Genomic DNA, 16348 nt, shown 5'->3' on the forward strand with positions numbered 1-16348 from the left:
TCCGGGAGCCCGGGCTGAGTGTCTTGGGACTGAAGGAGTTGAAGAAGGATGTGCGTGAGCTGGGCTTTTGGGGTAAAGCTTACCAAAATGGGGGCTGCATTGGGTGTCCATTAGGAGGTGGTTGTGTTAAGTGTCCTGAGGGGAAAGGTGTAGGTTTGGGGGTTCGGGGTGGGGGCGGTGCGGCTAAGGAGGGGTCCCTGTTCTCGGGAAAGCGGTTAATCACAGCCTCCTCTCTCCGCAGGCAGAGCGGCTGACCCTTTCTGGGACCCACGCTCAAGCGCATCTGCAGATGGTCAAAGCGGGTACGGCAAAACCGGGATTTCTGCGGTGGTAGCTGAGCAGCCCGGTGGCTGGGCTTGTGTCCTGAGACTCAGGTAACTTCAGATTCGCAGGAAGGGGACAAGCACGCCCCAAGCGCGTCCTAAGAGAGGCGCAAAGGTGTTCTCACTGGCCTCCGGGTTTGTTTCAGGGCGGGAACAGGCAGATCAGTGTCCGGGTGCTCCGGTAGACACCTGGACGGCGGTGCATCGGGCCCCGCCCCACGCGCCACGCTTTAAAGAGCAGCCAGGCCGGGCTCTCCCTCGCGGTCTCGGTCACGGTCATGGAGGGCACGCCCGCAGCCAACTGGAGCATCGAGTTGGACCTGGGGAGTGGAGTGCTGCCGGAGGCGGCGGAGGGGAACCTCACGGCCGGGCCACCGAGGCGCAACGAGGCCATGGCGCGCGTGGAGGTGGCGGTGCTGTGCCTCATTCTGTTCCTGGCGCTGAGCGGCAACGCGTGCGTGCTGCTGGCCCTGCGCACCACGCGCCACAAGTACTCGCGCCTCTTCTTTTTCATGAAGCACCTGAGCATCGCCGACCTAGTGGTGGCCGTGTTCCAGGTGCTCCCGCAGCTGCTGTGGGACATCACCTTCCGCTTCTACGGGCCCGACCTGCTGTGTCGTCTGGTCAAATACTTGCAGGTGGTGGGCATGTTCGCCTCCACCTACCTGCTGCTGCTTATGTCGCTCGACCGCTGCCTGGCCATCTGCCAGCCGCTGCGCTCGCTGCGACGCCGAACCGACCGCCTGGCGGTGCTGGCGACATGGCTCGGCTGCCTGGTGGCCAGCGCACCCCAGGTGCACATTTTCTCGCTGCGCGAAGTGGCAGACGGCGTCTTCGACTGCTGGGCTGTTTTCATCCAGCCCTGGGGACCCAAGGCCTACGTCACGTGGATCACGCTCGCCGTCTACATTGTGCCGGTCATCGTGCTGGCGGCCTGCTATGGCCTCATCAGCTTCAAGATCTGGCAGAACCTGCGACTCAAGACGGCGGCGGCGGCGGCAGAGGCCGAGGGGACTGAGGGATCTGCGGCCGGTGGAGCTGGGCGTGCGGCTCTGGCTCGGGTCAGTAGTGTTAAGCTCATCTCCAAGGCCAAGATCCGCACAGTGAAGATGACCTTCATCATTGTACTGGCCTTCATCGTGTGCTGGACGCCTTTCTTCTTCGTACAGATGTGGAGCGTCTGGGACGCCAATGCGCCTAAGGAAGGTAGTGCCAGCGGAGAGGAAAGGGTGGTAGGGGTAGCCCTGGTTCCCCGATCTCTGTAGTTCCAAAGTTCTGGGGTCCTCCTGGGGCATGGCCTGGTTTGACATCATCATTCCCCAGCTCATAAACTTTGAGGAGATAACTTCTCCAAGTCTCCAGGACTTAAAGGTTCTGCAGCATTGAAATACCCATGAAACTACCAACTCTTGCCAGAATGCAGGCAAAATCCCCAGCACAGGCCTTGGGCAGCTTTCACTGCGAAAATCCTCAGTATGGAGGGGAAACTGAGGCAGGTGACTGTTTTCCTACAGAGAAACAGAATGGAGGTGGGTTTCCAACCTGAGCACAGACTCAGGCTCCTACTTTGAGTTTACTTTAAATTGAACTACTTTAAACTAAGTTAGCCTGGACCATAAGGTCAGTGTTGGATAGGGTCAACCCCAGGAAGGAACAGTTAGTCCTGTGAACCCTGAAGGGATGCCCAATGAAGACTGAATGGGTCTCCAGAGGGACCTCTATGGAGGTCAAGATAAGTTCCAGAGCCTCTCATCCTGTAAAGGCCCTGGACAGGGATGGGGCTGGGGTGCCTAGGACTGAGCCTTGTTTTTTGGGAGAGAGGAAGGGAGCCAAGATGACAGTGCTGTGTGGTTGTTGCTCGGGAGGGGAGGGGGAACCTTTAACCCTGGAGACCACTGAGATTATAGGATGGTGGCCTGCATTTGTTAGAAGCCTGGAGGGCGGTAGACTGGCATGTCTAGAGGAGGGGGCTCAGAAACAGCAGTCTGGACTCTGGACCTGTGGTTTGTGTTGGGCACCAAGTGCAGAACCCAGACAGCACCCCCCCCCCATCTCACAGCTCCAGTGACCTATTTGGAAACAGCAGGAGCCATGGTCATGGGCGGCCCCGCCTCACACCTTTGTTTTGAAGATTAGTATAGCCACATCTGGGCTATACTAATAACCCCACTTCACAGACTTGCCAGAAAGGACTTAGCTATTCTAACCCTAGATGGTGCAAAATGGTGTTATGGATATAATCACCTCTGCTGCCAACACCAAATCCCTCCGCGTGGGGAACCTAGGTTCTCAGGGCAGGTGACTCTTCTCTGGAAAACACAAACCCCTAGATTCATGGAGCCCTCTTGCTTTGCTCCACAGTGGCCAGGACACACATCACTCAGCATTTGCTGATGGCCTGTGGTATTCAGGGTGAAGATTCCCCAAAGGGAAGGCACTCTACTGGGTTACACAGAAAGTTCGGGTAGAGCATCAGCCTGAGCGGGAGTTTCCTGACCCAGGGTTCTTAGAAAGGGGCATGGCCAGGGAGCTGAGTGAGGTGTAAGACTGAAGAGGGAGTTTCTAAATAAGGCCCAGGTCTAGCTGCTCCCTCATCAGAATGGGAGGATCCTCGTACACAGGGAACTCCAATACCAATGGCTGCAGATATTAGACGGGCGCCCCTTAGTTGGGCAAGCCTAGGGGATACTGACTATGTTGTAATTTTCCTTGTCTCTGTGACAAAGGCAGTTTAAGGAAGAAGGGTTGATTTAGGCTCACAGTGTGAGGGGACAGTCGTTTGTGTAGCAGCAGGTGGGAGGTGTCTGGTCACATTGCATCCACTGCAAAAGGCAGACAGAGATGAATGCTGCTGCCCAGCCCCCTGCCTATGGATGGTACCACCCACATTAGGGGTGGCTCTTTCCTCCCTGTGTAAACCTGGAAATGCCACCCTCACAGATATGTCCAAAGGTGTATCTCCCAAGGGACTAAATCCTGTCAAGTTGAAAAGGAGAGTTGACCATCACATCTGACATCTGGCCCTGCCTTCTGCACTAACTGGCTCTGAGATGCTGGGTCAGGGGACCTTTTGTCCCTTGACCCTCCATGTGTACCTCTAATGATGATGAGGCCACTTCAGTGGTGGGTATTGGCTGTAGTGGGAACACCTTGGAAGAACTGGCTCTTCAGTGATCCAGCCCTGTAGAAAGCCATGGGGAAGGCTTTCTACACAGGGACACTGGGCAGCTTTTTCCTTCTTGGCCCCAGAACACCCTCCAGCTTGATTCTCCAGGTTATACATTGAAATCTGATGGACAGTTCTCAGCTGTCTTGGCTCCTCTAGGAGGGTGGTTGTGAGCACTTTTGTGCTTTGGGTTTGTATCGTGCTATTTTCCTGGGTTCTGCTGCAAGTGGCTTCAGCTCTCCAGCTCCCAAAGGTTTGATTAATGGTGGAAAGAAAACATGTGAGTGAGGCTTGCCGCACAGCCTTTTCCATTTGTCTGGTATCCGAGTGGGCTGGGAGCAGTGAGGAGGTAAAGGCAGCATGGAGGCCTTGGATCTGGAAGCTTAGTTTGCAGCTTGGGAGACCTTAGATTTGTAGAACAAAGCCTACAGCCTGGGCCACAGCATACTCTCTGCAGAGCCTGGGTTGGGGCTGGGCCTGCTGCCTGCTTGCTTTTACCCCACCACCTTGTCCTGGCAAGTTAGAAGCCAAGAGCACCCAAAGGCTCTTCCTAGTGCCAGGGCTTAAGGGGATCACCTAGACTTCATTAGGCCCCTCTGGCAGAAGTCCTTATGGAAGGACTTATGGAAGGAGTGAGTCCCTATCAGAGACTTGATGCCACCTGTAGGACTGGAACTTCTCAATAGTGTCAGGGCCATTCCTGTCTAAGCAGCAGGATAACAGCCATGGTGGAGCAAGACTCCCTTTCATGGTGTCAGTTAGGTTAAGTGAGGAGTTAGGTGTTACCTGTGTGTGTCACCTGTGTGTGCCTGGACTCTCTCCAGTTCTCATCAAACTCAGCATGTAGATATGCCCAGTCTAACATGAGACTGATACTCAGAGACGTGACCCTTTAAGATTGTTGCTGAGTCAATAGGAGGGCCAGGATCTGACGGATGTAATCTCCTACTTGAGATGGGCTAGCTGAATTGCCTCCACTGCACCCCACTGCACCAACAAGTGGAACTGTCAGCATCAGGATTTCCTGGGCCCTTGACAAAAGGCTGGTTTGTGTGCCCCACTGAAGACCCACAGAAACAGCCGAGACACGGCCTTATTGGTCCCATCATCCTGACATCCAGGGTCACGCTGTCCCATCATGACCATGACATGGTGCTCTCAGCACCAGGTGCACCCCCTGCTCCATTGCTGGTATCCCTAAATCCCTTCATGGTCTCTGCTGCCTTAGCCCCAGCCCTCGTCATCTGTGTTCCCCTTTGCCTTTTTGGCTAGAAGCATGTCTTTTAATCTCACCACTCTTGATAGCGTGGGACAGATCACCTTGTGTGTATGTGATGGTGTGTGTATGTGAATACATGTGAGTATCTGCGTGTGTGTGTGTGTGTGTGTGTGTGTGTGTGTGTTATGCTCATGTGAGAGTGGGTACATGTGCATGAGTGATCATGTATGTCTGTGTAGGTTCTCATATGCTTGTATACATGTGTATATGGAAGCCAGAGGTTAACCTTATACAGTGGTTCAGGTGCCTTCTCTTTTGTTTTTCGAGACATTGTCTCTCACTGGTCTGGAACCCACCGATTCAGCTAGGCTACTTGGCCAGTCAGATTCCCCGTCTCTAATGCCGTCTCCTCAGTAGTGTGGTGCAAGCTTGTACCACTGAACTGGCTTTTCAACATGGGTGCTGGCGATCTATCTAAGGTCCTCGGCTTGTAAGGCAGGTGCTTTAACAGCTGAGCCGTCTCTTCAGCCTAATATGGTGTCTGCTTCTGAAAAATAAGGAGCAAATTTTAACAAGTACCAGGGCCTTAGGGAGCTAGTGAGAGGCCAGAAAGGTTTTGAGAGCAGGAGTAGCATGGTGGGCTGCGATAGTGGGTGGCCGCTGGCTGGTCAGGCTTGCTGCGTAGCAGAGTAAAGGTGGAGGAGTGTGTGTCTTGCTACCTCATGATGGGAAGGCTGGTGGTGAGGGCCTACCTCTGGTCTTGGAAGTGTCCCAACTGGACACTTGGTGAGGGAGAGAAGAAGAGACCAGTTAGGTGTCTGCAGTGTCCTCTTCCTGGGCTGCTTGCTCCTGAGTCCTAGCCACTGGGAGCAGTTTCTGCTTGCCCTTTCAAGCCATGCATGGCCAGAAGATGGCGCTTCCGTGCCAGGCATCTGTTCCCTTGGCCACACCTCACATCCCTCTTGCTTGTTCTTTTTCTCTGCTCACCTCACTATCCGAGTGTGAGCTTAATTTTCCCAGAGGGAATTACAATTTGAGTCCAGTCACCTTATTATCAGGCCATGTCCTGTCATCTAACAGGGAGATTGTCTTTTTGCCTTTCCGATGTGCTAGAGGAGGTGGATGATTTATCAAGACTTCCTGTCTGCTAATTTCATGCTTCAATTCAGGTCAGTCCCTTATTGAACTTTTCTTATTTTCCAGTCTCTGCTTGCAGCCAGGGCCATGGCCACAAATGGTACAGAGGCCCCAGCCAAGTCGTATAAGAAACTAATGAGAACATGATGGGTGATTCCACACTAGAAGTATTCATTTACCATGTAAAGTGGATGTTCATAGGACCCAGTGGCTGCTTCTGTTTCCCTGGGGGAGAAATCAGGAGGGTTTCAGAGAAGAAGCCATGTTTGAAAAGGTTTCTGAGGGCTGAATAGGAGTTTACTGTACAAAGAAGCAGGTTCACACTTCATAATGGAAAGCACAGACAGTTACTTTATTATTTCTCCCTGTTTATATAAGTTGGGCCAGTTGGAAAGAATTTTAGTTGTACAAAAGTCACTGAGATCCTGGTTAAAAGACTGATCTGACTGGGCATACCAGGGGTAGGGCCCCAGAGCCTGCATCTTTGGTCCATGTACAGGGGATGCTCAGTGGTACCCATGAAGCTGACCACTAACTACACTTTGAGTAGCAGAACTTTAAGACACAGTCTGTGACCTAAGCCTGCTACATGCCTCCCACATGCTTCCATATGAACTGTTCCTTGAGAACGGGGTGACATGGAAAATGCAGGAAGATCTGACACTGACATTTCTTATTCAGCCCAGCCCACCAGCCTCACATGTTGGCCAGATGCAACCAGAGCCCAAGCAAAGGCCATTTTAACCTCAGTAACCCAGGTGCTCTTCACAGCCCTGGAGTGCATGGAGCTACTATACCACAGAGAGCTCTAGAAGAATCATGGTTATAAAGTTCAGTCTTTGCAAAGATGCATTCTTGTCATACCCTGGGACTCCATCTTTATGCAAACATACATTTAGAAGGAATATTTTGAAAGGCCTGTCAGAGCCCCCTCCCCCCATTGCACCTCACAAGTCCCTGTAGTAATAGGGGCTTCCCCCAGGTTCTAAATATTCTGGGGGAGGCTTTGCCCAGGAGTCTGGCTTCCTGAGTGGGAATTTTAGGAAGTGGCTGGTGGAGTGAGCCAGAGGAGAGGAGCCATAAGCCTTTGTTTGCACTGTTTGTGAATGCCTGGGTTGCCTCAGGAACAACACAGCCTGTACTGGCTGTGACCAGCTGCCTACCAGCTGTCCTGGGCTAATTTGGGCCCCCAATGCAGGGCATAGTGAGTGCTCAGAAGTCCAAAAGGGGGAGTTATAGGGAGTAAAGCTGGCCTGGTGCTGTCCCTTCGCAACTTTCTGCCTCCTACCCTGCAATGAATCACAACTATGGACCAAATGCCCAGGCGATTCTCCTGTCAGTTTCATGGTGCCCAGTTCTAGAGTCTGGCTAGTGATGTGTGGCTGCTTCTTCTCCCACCTCTGCCTCGTAGTGGGAGCCCCACTCTCAGGTGTCTCCATACCCTAGCCCACCCAGCCTCTTCCTCAAATGCTGGCACTCTCATTTAGTTCATTTCACCCAGTGTGAATCCCTGTCCCCAGGAACTTGATGAGTCTACATGGGTCCCTAAGTGCCAGCTTAGTGCTGGCAAGGATAAATGAATTGGATTCAGATAGAGAGATATTTGACCTCTTCATCCCCCAGGTAGCGCCTGGGCAAGTGGATGGCCCGGCACTCCCTCTCATTGTCTCTTTCTGGCAGGGACCAGCCATACCAGGTTGATAGCCTGGGCACCTGCCAGGACCTCTGGTTGTGGGGAGAGTGTGATTTTAATTTCAGGAGAGAGGAAGACAAGATCATATAGCTGGCTTCTCTGGAGAGTCCCCTGAAGGCTTACTTATCCTGTTTGCAGAAACCTACCCTGCTGGGCTAATTACTTTGCTGGCAGTGTAAATTTTCCCAGGTGAATTCTCTTGAGTTTCTCTCATGTATATATCCAACCTCAGGGCTCTGATTTTCTCCTTTCTTTTAATTTCTGAGAAGTGTTAGAGGAAAGGAACTAAGGGCAGTTTCTTTAACTGACCTCTGATCAAAACCCCTGACCATGGACTTAAATGCATGACAACAGCTGATTGCATCTTGTATCCTTTATCCATCAGACATAGCAACAGCAAGTCTTTTCACACTAGTTTTAAGACCCTCTCCAGTTTCTCACTTTCCTGTGTGGTCTTCAGTGTCCAGATGTGGGGAAAAAACACTCAGAGGGCAGATGTGGCTCAGAGAAGAACCGGGGAGGAGGTTTGACCTCAGACCTGAGAGTTTGGGCGGGATCCTGTATTCCAGGCACCTCCTTCCTCAAATTGGTTTCTCCAGGATCAGGTCTTCTTCCGTGAACTGTGTCTCTTCTCAGGTGACTTTTGTGCCGCCATCCTAGTTTCTGGATCTCTCTTATCTTTGTCCTCACTCCATGATGGCTCTGTCTTCTGGGAAATGTCTCTGTCTTTTGGGATAGGAGAAGATGCTTACAAGGATCTTGCAATCTGGGATATCCTTGCCACAAAGATAGATGAAGGCTGAGTTCCTGGCCTAGGACCATCTTCTCTGAGCATTCATGACACATGGCCACTCATTTGTCCAGAGGCAACAAGAGGCCCCCACTGTGAGCACTGAGCAGCTTGCACTCTGGCAGTTGGAGAACGAGCTCTGAGTCCTGAAGGGTTGAGGCTACAGCATTGCCTTTTTGAAGAGGTGGGGCAACAAATCTTCTTCTTCAATGGATGGGACTGCAGCATCTCGTAGCCTCCTGGACTTGCCTAAAGGCAGAGATAGGTCAGTCAGCACCCTTAGACTGAAGATGTGTTCAACTTCTGGCCTCTCTGGGCAATACCGGACAAAGAAAAAAAAAAGTCTCAGGTTACATGTTTAGATTTTTCAATGTTGTCCAATTCACAGCTTGCCATTTTGAGAACATATATATGTTTATTTTGTGGACACTGGGACGTGGTGTTGTCATCGATAGAGTTTATAATTGAGTAGTGCATAGTCAATCTTCAAAAAAAGTAGTGAGATGTTTTAAGTTAGTTTACAACTATGTTGGTCTATATTCATAGGTTTTCTGGGCTGCATATAAGCTGCGGGCTATAGACTGGATGTCCCTGCAAGCTTTATGCAACTAGACTATGTGTTGGGAAAGACAAACATGGGCATTGTGGGAGAGCACCAAGGATGAGGTGGTCCTCGACCTCCAAGCTGCAAGGCTGGTAAGCGGAAAGCAGAAGGGATAGTTGCACACATGCCCAGAGCAGGAGAAGCCTGGCTTATGCCCCAGATGAAGAAAGTCTTGGCATTTTTCAGCCATGTAGGTTCCTCAAATCCTCAGTACAAGGCTAGATATTTCCAGGGCACTGAGAAAGACAGCAAGAGCCTAGGGTGCTTGTATCCACTGAGAGTTATTGTTCTGTGGTGGAGCTGATACCCCATCTCAAAGTGCTTAAGTCTATCAGAAATTGACAAGCTGCTAGAGTTAGGCAGTTTCACCATGTAGGCTTCAGGGCATGGGCCTTTTAAGTCAGCACAAGTGTCTACATGGCCTTGTTGGCCCATGAGCCACATCTGGAACCAGTCAGTGACAAACACTGCCATATGGCTGTGAAGCTTCCAGGAGCTCACCCACGGGGTCCTTCACATTCCTAGATATAACCAGCCCAGGGAACACAAGCATGCCTGCTTCCCATGATGGAGGCTGGCTCTGTTGGGGATTACAACAGCAATGGGTATATGGAGCGCATCCCATCATTGCAGCAGGGATGGTGACGATGGTGGAGGCTGTGCTTGCTGCTAAGGAATTTGAATTCTGGACCACACTTGTTTGTCAGTCAAGTCAGTCTTACTACTTTCCTGTGGAGAGGGCTTTGGCGTCCCATCTCATGAAGAAACTGAGGTACAGAGATGCTGAGTAACTTCCCCAAGAATACAGCTCCAAAAATATGGAGTCAGATCCCTGCCTAGATCTGTGTGACTCAGAAGCAAAGGCACAATTTGATTCTGCTAACTGTAGTGTGGAGAAGGGCTTCTTTCTGTGGCCCACACTGCCCTAAGCGCACTTGCTCTCAGATCTGCATCCTCCTTCCGTGCACTCAGTATCTACCCTTAACACCTGGCCCTCATATAGGCACTCCATCAGGACTGCCTGGTTTTTCTTTCCATATGGGGTCAGATGACAAATTCTTAGGCTTTGGGTTCAAGGTCTTTTCACAACTGTTCGACTCTGCCCCTGAAAGCACCCATAGAAAGCCTGTAAATGGATGGCCATGGACACATTCTATCTAATAAAAGTTCATTGATTAAAAACAGAGTGCAGGCAGACTTTAGCCCATGAGCCATAGTTTGACGACTCTGGGTCCATGCTTGGGGATACATCCATCACTGGGGAGAAGGATGATGATACCATTGGGGGGTATTGAAGTCTTCTCCCAGGCATCCACCTCTAGGAACTCATGTGTTTGTCCTAGGGACAGGGATATTCTCTTTGTGGTCCAACTGCCTGGTTGCATTCACTCAGCCAGCCTGTGCCCTGGCTTAGGTGCTGAGATCTGCTGACAGAGAGAGACGGCAAGAATGAGAACCTGTTTTCAAAAGGAACGTTTGGGCGGAAAGGTGGTGTGTGTGTGTGTGTGTGTGTGTGTGTGTGTGTGTGTGTGTGTGTGTGTGTGCCTTCAAGGGGATCACCTTCCTTCTCTGACACCATTCTCCTCATCCGTAAGCCAGGGTGCAGAGCCCTCTGAAAATGGGATCTTTCTGGGAAGCCTTGGCCAGAGGTGCTGACACAGCCTGCCTGCACGGTCTTGCGCCACTGAGAAGCATCATCACGTGAGCTGACAATGTCTCCATGCTTCGGTCACTTAAATGCAAAACCATGATATCAGTCTCTTCAGGTGATCTGCCAAGATTACGCAGGGAGAGGATCCAGACCCAAAATACCTAGAACCAGAGGTGTTTCTCTGGATTTTGGAATAGTTGCACATATGCAACAATCTGTCTTGGGGGTAGGATCTGAGTCTAACAATGAAATTCATACATGCTGCATGTACACTGTGTACATGCAGCCCAAAGGGAATTTTATCCCGGGTTTTTAGTGCTGTTGGGTTTTGACTGACGTATCACATGAGGTCAGGTGTGAAACTTTCCAGTTGGGGAATGGTGTCAACACATAAACACTTTCTAACTTGGGAGCACTTAAAATGCTAGGTTTTCTCACCAGGCCGGCTCAGCCTATACTTTGTGATTATACACAGCAGGGTACAAGCGATGCCTTTGGGTCTGGCTATGAGATTCCCTCTGTCATTTCACCTCCATCTTCTCTGGGGCTGATGGTTTGTTTCATTGTGTCTGCCCTTTATTGATTTTTGCCTCCTTTATGATTTGACCATAGTCTATTTTTAGTCTTGTGGGTGATTTTTAACCTTAAGGCATCCAACCACTGCTTTCCTTCATTCTCTTTACCCAGCCAAACAGAGGCAAAGAGAAAATCCTCTTTCATAAAGATAAGTGGTCTGATCTTGTTGGCTTTTCTTCCTCTGCTGTTCTCTGTCTGTTATGGTTTTCATTTTAGGGATTAGATGTCCCAATTTGAATTTCTGAGTACACTTTTTGCAAGAGTTATTTATTCTTTTTTTTTTTTTTTTTTTTTTTTTTTGTCTGTTGTAGCTTCTTTCTGTGCCAATTGGTGCTCTAATGAACTGGATCAGTTGCTCTTAAACTTGGCTGCCATTCAGAACCCCGAGGCTCTGTTCCACCATTGCTGAGCTCCTCCCAAGGGCCTGAAAACTTGCATTTCATCCAGGTTTCCAGGAGGTGCGGTGCCCTGGGGTTACCACTCTCAGAACCACCCAGGCCTCCCAGCCACTACTCTTCTATGGCTGCTCAGGACTTCACTGGCAAGCCTCTGTTCTCTATACCCAGCTCCTGCCACTCCTGCATCCCAGGGGAGGTCTCTTCCCCGGGTTGAGATCTTTACTTCTGGAATGAGTTTTGGAACTGTTTCCAAAGATCAAAAACCAGGGGTCTGCTAAGCCCCCTCCAGGATCTTCCCTCAAAAGTTACAGCCAGGCAGAGATTCTTGTCTCATTGTTTATTCTCACTTCCTGGGTTTCTAGAGAAGCCACCTAGATTCATCTCTTGTTATAAAGTCTCCACTCTTTAGGCTTACGACCAGGGAAGGAAACCTAGGTTTTGTTTTTATTCCTTCTGCTTGAAAGTACCTAGGAGTAAGTTTGTCTCTTCATCCTGGTGTCTACAGAGTCCAGTGGGTGCCTGGCATAAGTTGACAACCACCACCTCTTACTGGGCACTCCTGTATACCTGGCACTTTTTGATCCTTGATAGCTTCCAGGCAGATTGGCAGTTCTCATTGTCCCATGTAAAGATGAAGGAACCGAAGCCCTGGGGAGATACCGTGATTAGATGTAGTGACGGGTACTGGCTGGGCTATGCAAATGAGGCATGGCATCTCCTGGCCACCCCAGTGTTCTTTAGTGTCAGAGTAGCAGGCACTTAAGCACTTGCTGGGTGAAGGAAGAAGGAGCAAGTGGCTGTGATGTTTACTAATCTGCTGAAGGAAGGAGACCTTCAGTGCCTGGGGAAGCTGGAGTTAAGAGCAAGGGTGAAGTAACTTTAGGGCTGTGCTGAGCCCTAGTTAAATGGGGGAATGGCCCCTGAGCAAGGCTGTGGGGAAAAGACATACTATACCTGGTTGGAACCTTGTCTTTTGATCCAGCCTGTGGCACCTGAGACGTCTGTGTGCAGGGACAACCATGGCTGAATCAGGCAGGTCTGAGATGGTTCCAGAGTGACCTCTTGTTCTCCTTTCCTCCTAACCCACCCTGCAGCTTCTGCCTTTATCATCGCCATGCTCTTGGCCAGCCTCAACAGCTGCTGCAACCCCTGGATCTACATGCTCTTCACGGGCCACCTCTTCCACGAACTTGTGCAGCGCTTCCTCTGTTGCTCTGCCCGTTACCTGAAGAGCAGCCGGCCTGGAGAGACAAGCATCAGCAAGAAGAGCAATTCATCCACCTTTGTCCTGAGTCGCCGCAGCTCCAGCCAGAAGAGCTGCTCTCAGCCATCTTCAGCGTGAGCCACCTGCCTGGCTCACCCCTTCTGAGGCAGGGGCTATGTCGACTCCAGTCTGCCCCCTGGTGGCCGTGCATGGAGCTGTATAAGGTGCCTATGGGTGTGTGTCCCTCCACTCCTTGGGGTGGCTAGAGCATGGGGCATATTCTGACTTGGGGTTGGGGAAGTGTCTCTATGGGAGATGACAGTCACTCAGCCATCAGAGGGTCGCCTAGGCTCCCACTTGTGCTTCTATTACCCCAGCTGGAGTGCTCCTGGGTGGTGGGTGGGTGGGCTCTCGTGAACCTGGCTTTCATTCCATTATTATTATTATTTCACTTGTTTATCCTGGGCTCTTGTGAAAGGCAGCAAGCCACAGATTGGTGACCAGTTTTGTGAGCTGTGGGCTGGGACAAGGAATGGGAAATGAGGCTGCAGATGCAGAGTGGTGCTGGTTTCCTTGTGACCCAAGTTGTGTGGACAGATCCTAGCATCCTCAGGGACCAGCCTGTCCCAGGAAAACACTGGGAACTGGAGACTGAACCATGAGGCCACCTGGCTCAGGAAGGCAATGAGAACACGGACTGAAATGTTGAAGAGGCTGATGCTTGATATACATTTGGGGAGGAAAAGGAAATGAGAGCCACCCAGGACAGACGGGACTAGGGAGAACTGTTTGTACATGGCACTGACCCATGCATATGAGATCCTAAGGAACACATGTATGCATATGTGCACATGCACACACACACACACACACACACACACACACACACACACACACACACACGTAGCCCCACCCCTACTCTGGCCTGACAGGTGAATAGCAAGGTTGCAGAGTGACAGACCAGATCAATATACAAAAATCATTCCTATCTCCCTACACTTCTGGTGAACTTAAGAGACTGCATCCACAAACACGCCAGAATGATGAAGGGAGGGCCAGGGTTAGCAGAGGGAAAGTATGACTTGTGCCCTGAAAGCTGCAAACACCATGGGTGGAAATTAAAGGAGACTAAGTAAACGGGGACACCGTGTGCTTATGGATCAGAGATGTAATATTGTTGGATAGATTTGATGTAGCCCTCATCAAAATCCTAGCTGGCTTCTGCAGAAATTGATAAATTGATCCTAAAATTCCCAAGGAGATGGGAATTGGGGTGGTTAAAATGCTTAGGGATGTGTGGTGGGTGCACAATTTTGAGATGATATTAAAAATCACTGAACCAGGGCCTGAGGAGACAGCTCACTTCGAGAAGTCTCTGCTGAGCAAGTATGAGATGCCCATCATCCATGCAGAAGTCAGGCTTGGTGGCATGTGTTTATAACCTCAGCCCTGGGCATGAAGACAGGTGGATCCCAGAGACTTGCTGGCCAGCCAGCCTAGGAGATTGATCGGCTTTGGGTCAGTGAAATACTTTCCCTCAAAGTAAATAAGTAAACAAAAAATAAGGTAGAGAGTGATGGAGGAAGACACCTGAAGTCAACCTTTGATCTCTACATGTACATGTGGATATACAGCATATACAAACTCACATGTAAGCAGATAGACAGACAGACAGACAGACAGACACACACACAAAACCACTGAACTATGTATACTTAAAAATGTGAGAAAAAGGAAACTTAAGAGCTGAGTTCTGGGAAAACCAAAATGATGGATGCATTTCTTGGTTTCTCTTCCTCGAGTACTGTTTCCCCTGTGACTCACCACCTCCAAGTGTCTGCAGGAGAGGCTGGCTCTATTCCGGCTGGTGAAAGTGGTGATCACCCCCATCTGGCTTTAACAAAGGCCCGAGGGATGCTCTGCAGCTGCTGTGTCCTGTCTTCTTTAGAACAGCAATTCCCCAGGAGTCTCAAAGGTTTTGTTTATCCAGTAAGTATGGTTTCAAATGTCTCTCTCAGCCTTGAGGGCAGGATATGACTCTGTCTCAGAAATACCTTCAGTCATTAACACGGGGCACAATTGACTAGTGGCTTTCTGTCTGTGGTTGGTCACTATGCACTCTGGAGCACCTTTGAACTACCCAGAGTTGATTCTGGACTTACTAAGATATATCAAGGTCACTTCCCAAAAGCTTCAAATCTGCAGATCCACTTTACACGCCCCCCCCATTTCTGAACACATTTTCTTTTGCCCCAATCCATACATGTACCCATCTGCACACATGCACACATGAGTATGGGCCAGCATAGTCTGGTATTCCGGGAGGAGGGAGCCGTGTGCTGCAGTGCCCATGCTCAGCATCCCCAATGTACAGAAAGCTCATTGTCACCAGCTGGAGACAGGAGGCAATGCCATTTTTCTTTGGACTCAAGAGCATTGCACAGTGGTCCACCTCATGCATGCGGCGTCACCACCAGTTAGTTCTTTGACAAGCTAGCAGGATTCTGCCTTGTAGCATCTGAGCCTATGTTCTAGACCACCCAGGTGGCCTGGGTGCACACATGGCAGTGGGGTGGGGGTCTGGTAGCATCTGTGTCTTGAAGATGTCCTTTGTTCCTGCTGTTCACTTAGAGTCAACAGGTGTCACCAGGGGCCAAGGGGACGGTAACTCAGATATTCTCACAGGGGTACTGTGTTCTTGAGAGCACTGGAGGTATAAGATTTTTGGACATTGAAACCTATTGGGGGTGCTGCGTCATTCTGGGTGAGAGCTCTGGCTGGTACCTTGGGTCTTGTTATGGTCCTGACACCTGTGTCTATGACATAAATGACAATTGACTTCATCAGCAACATTGGATTGACACCTCCATCCAATCTCACAGGAGAATATTTTCACCACTTCTTGTTATTTCCCCACCCAAAGCCTAAAATCTCTAGGGGTCTAAAAACAACTCCCTCAGTCCCGTGTCCTGTTTCCTCCTTCCTCAGACTCCACAGTTGACACCCCCAATGTCCCTTCCTATTTCCCAACCTGTTTACAATCCATGTTCAGGGCTGGAGTTTATATTAAATTGGAGCATGCTGAAAGTTCTGGAATGTTTCATTGTTCTGACCACGAGGAGTCAGTGTGCAGTCTGTGAGAGTGGTTTAGGCCCTGCCCAGCCCCCCAAAATCTACATTTAGAAATCTGTGGTCTCCTTTTGGTACAAATCAGAGTCACACAAGGGGATGTCTGTGCAGCCTGCCTGGACGATGACACTGGCTTCAGCACGTAACTGTTTTGTAATCAGTTGCAATGAGATGCCACTTAGCACACATTCTAATTCCTTGGTATTGTTCTTCCATGGACTCTGTGTGGTGCCTCCATGTCCCCGCATCTGGTGAGTGATGTGGCCAATCCTGCTTTACCAGCTGCTTCATAAAAGGTGCACTTAATAAACATTTTTTTCTGTATATTTCTTTGACTTTTCCTCCCTTCCAAGAACAGTGACCTCACATATTAATTCTCTGGCAGGCTCCAGGGTCATCCTGTTTGCTGGTGATGCCTGCATGGGCTGTGGCAGGAGTCAGAAGGGGGACCGGGCATT

The 16348-nt window shown here is 50.2% G+C and overlaps 1 protein-coding gene across 1 annotated transcript; it reads left to right on the forward strand.

Moving 5' to 3' along the window:
* Positions 1 to 485: 485 nt before the first annotated feature.
* Oxtr (oxytocin receptor) lies at positions 486 to 16214 on the forward strand. The gene is made up of 2 exons (XM_035448890.1): positions 486 to 1529; positions 12652 to 16214. The coding sequence occupies exons 1-2, from the start codon at positions 602 to 604 to the stop codon at positions 12897 to 12899; spliced, it is 1176 nt and encodes a 391-aa protein (XP_035304781.1). The 5' UTR covers positions 486 to 601; the 3' UTR covers positions 12900 to 16214.
* The last annotated feature ends 134 nt before the right edge of the window (positions 16215 to 16348 follow it).

The sequence above is a fragment of the Cricetulus griseus genome, chromosome 8, assembly GCF_003668045.3.
Source record: "Cricetulus griseus strain 17A/GY chromosome 8, alternate assembly CriGri-PICRH-1.0, whole genome shotgun sequence".
Taxonomy (NCBI): domain Eukaryota; kingdom Metazoa; phylum Chordata; class Mammalia; order Rodentia; family Cricetidae; genus Cricetulus; species Cricetulus griseus.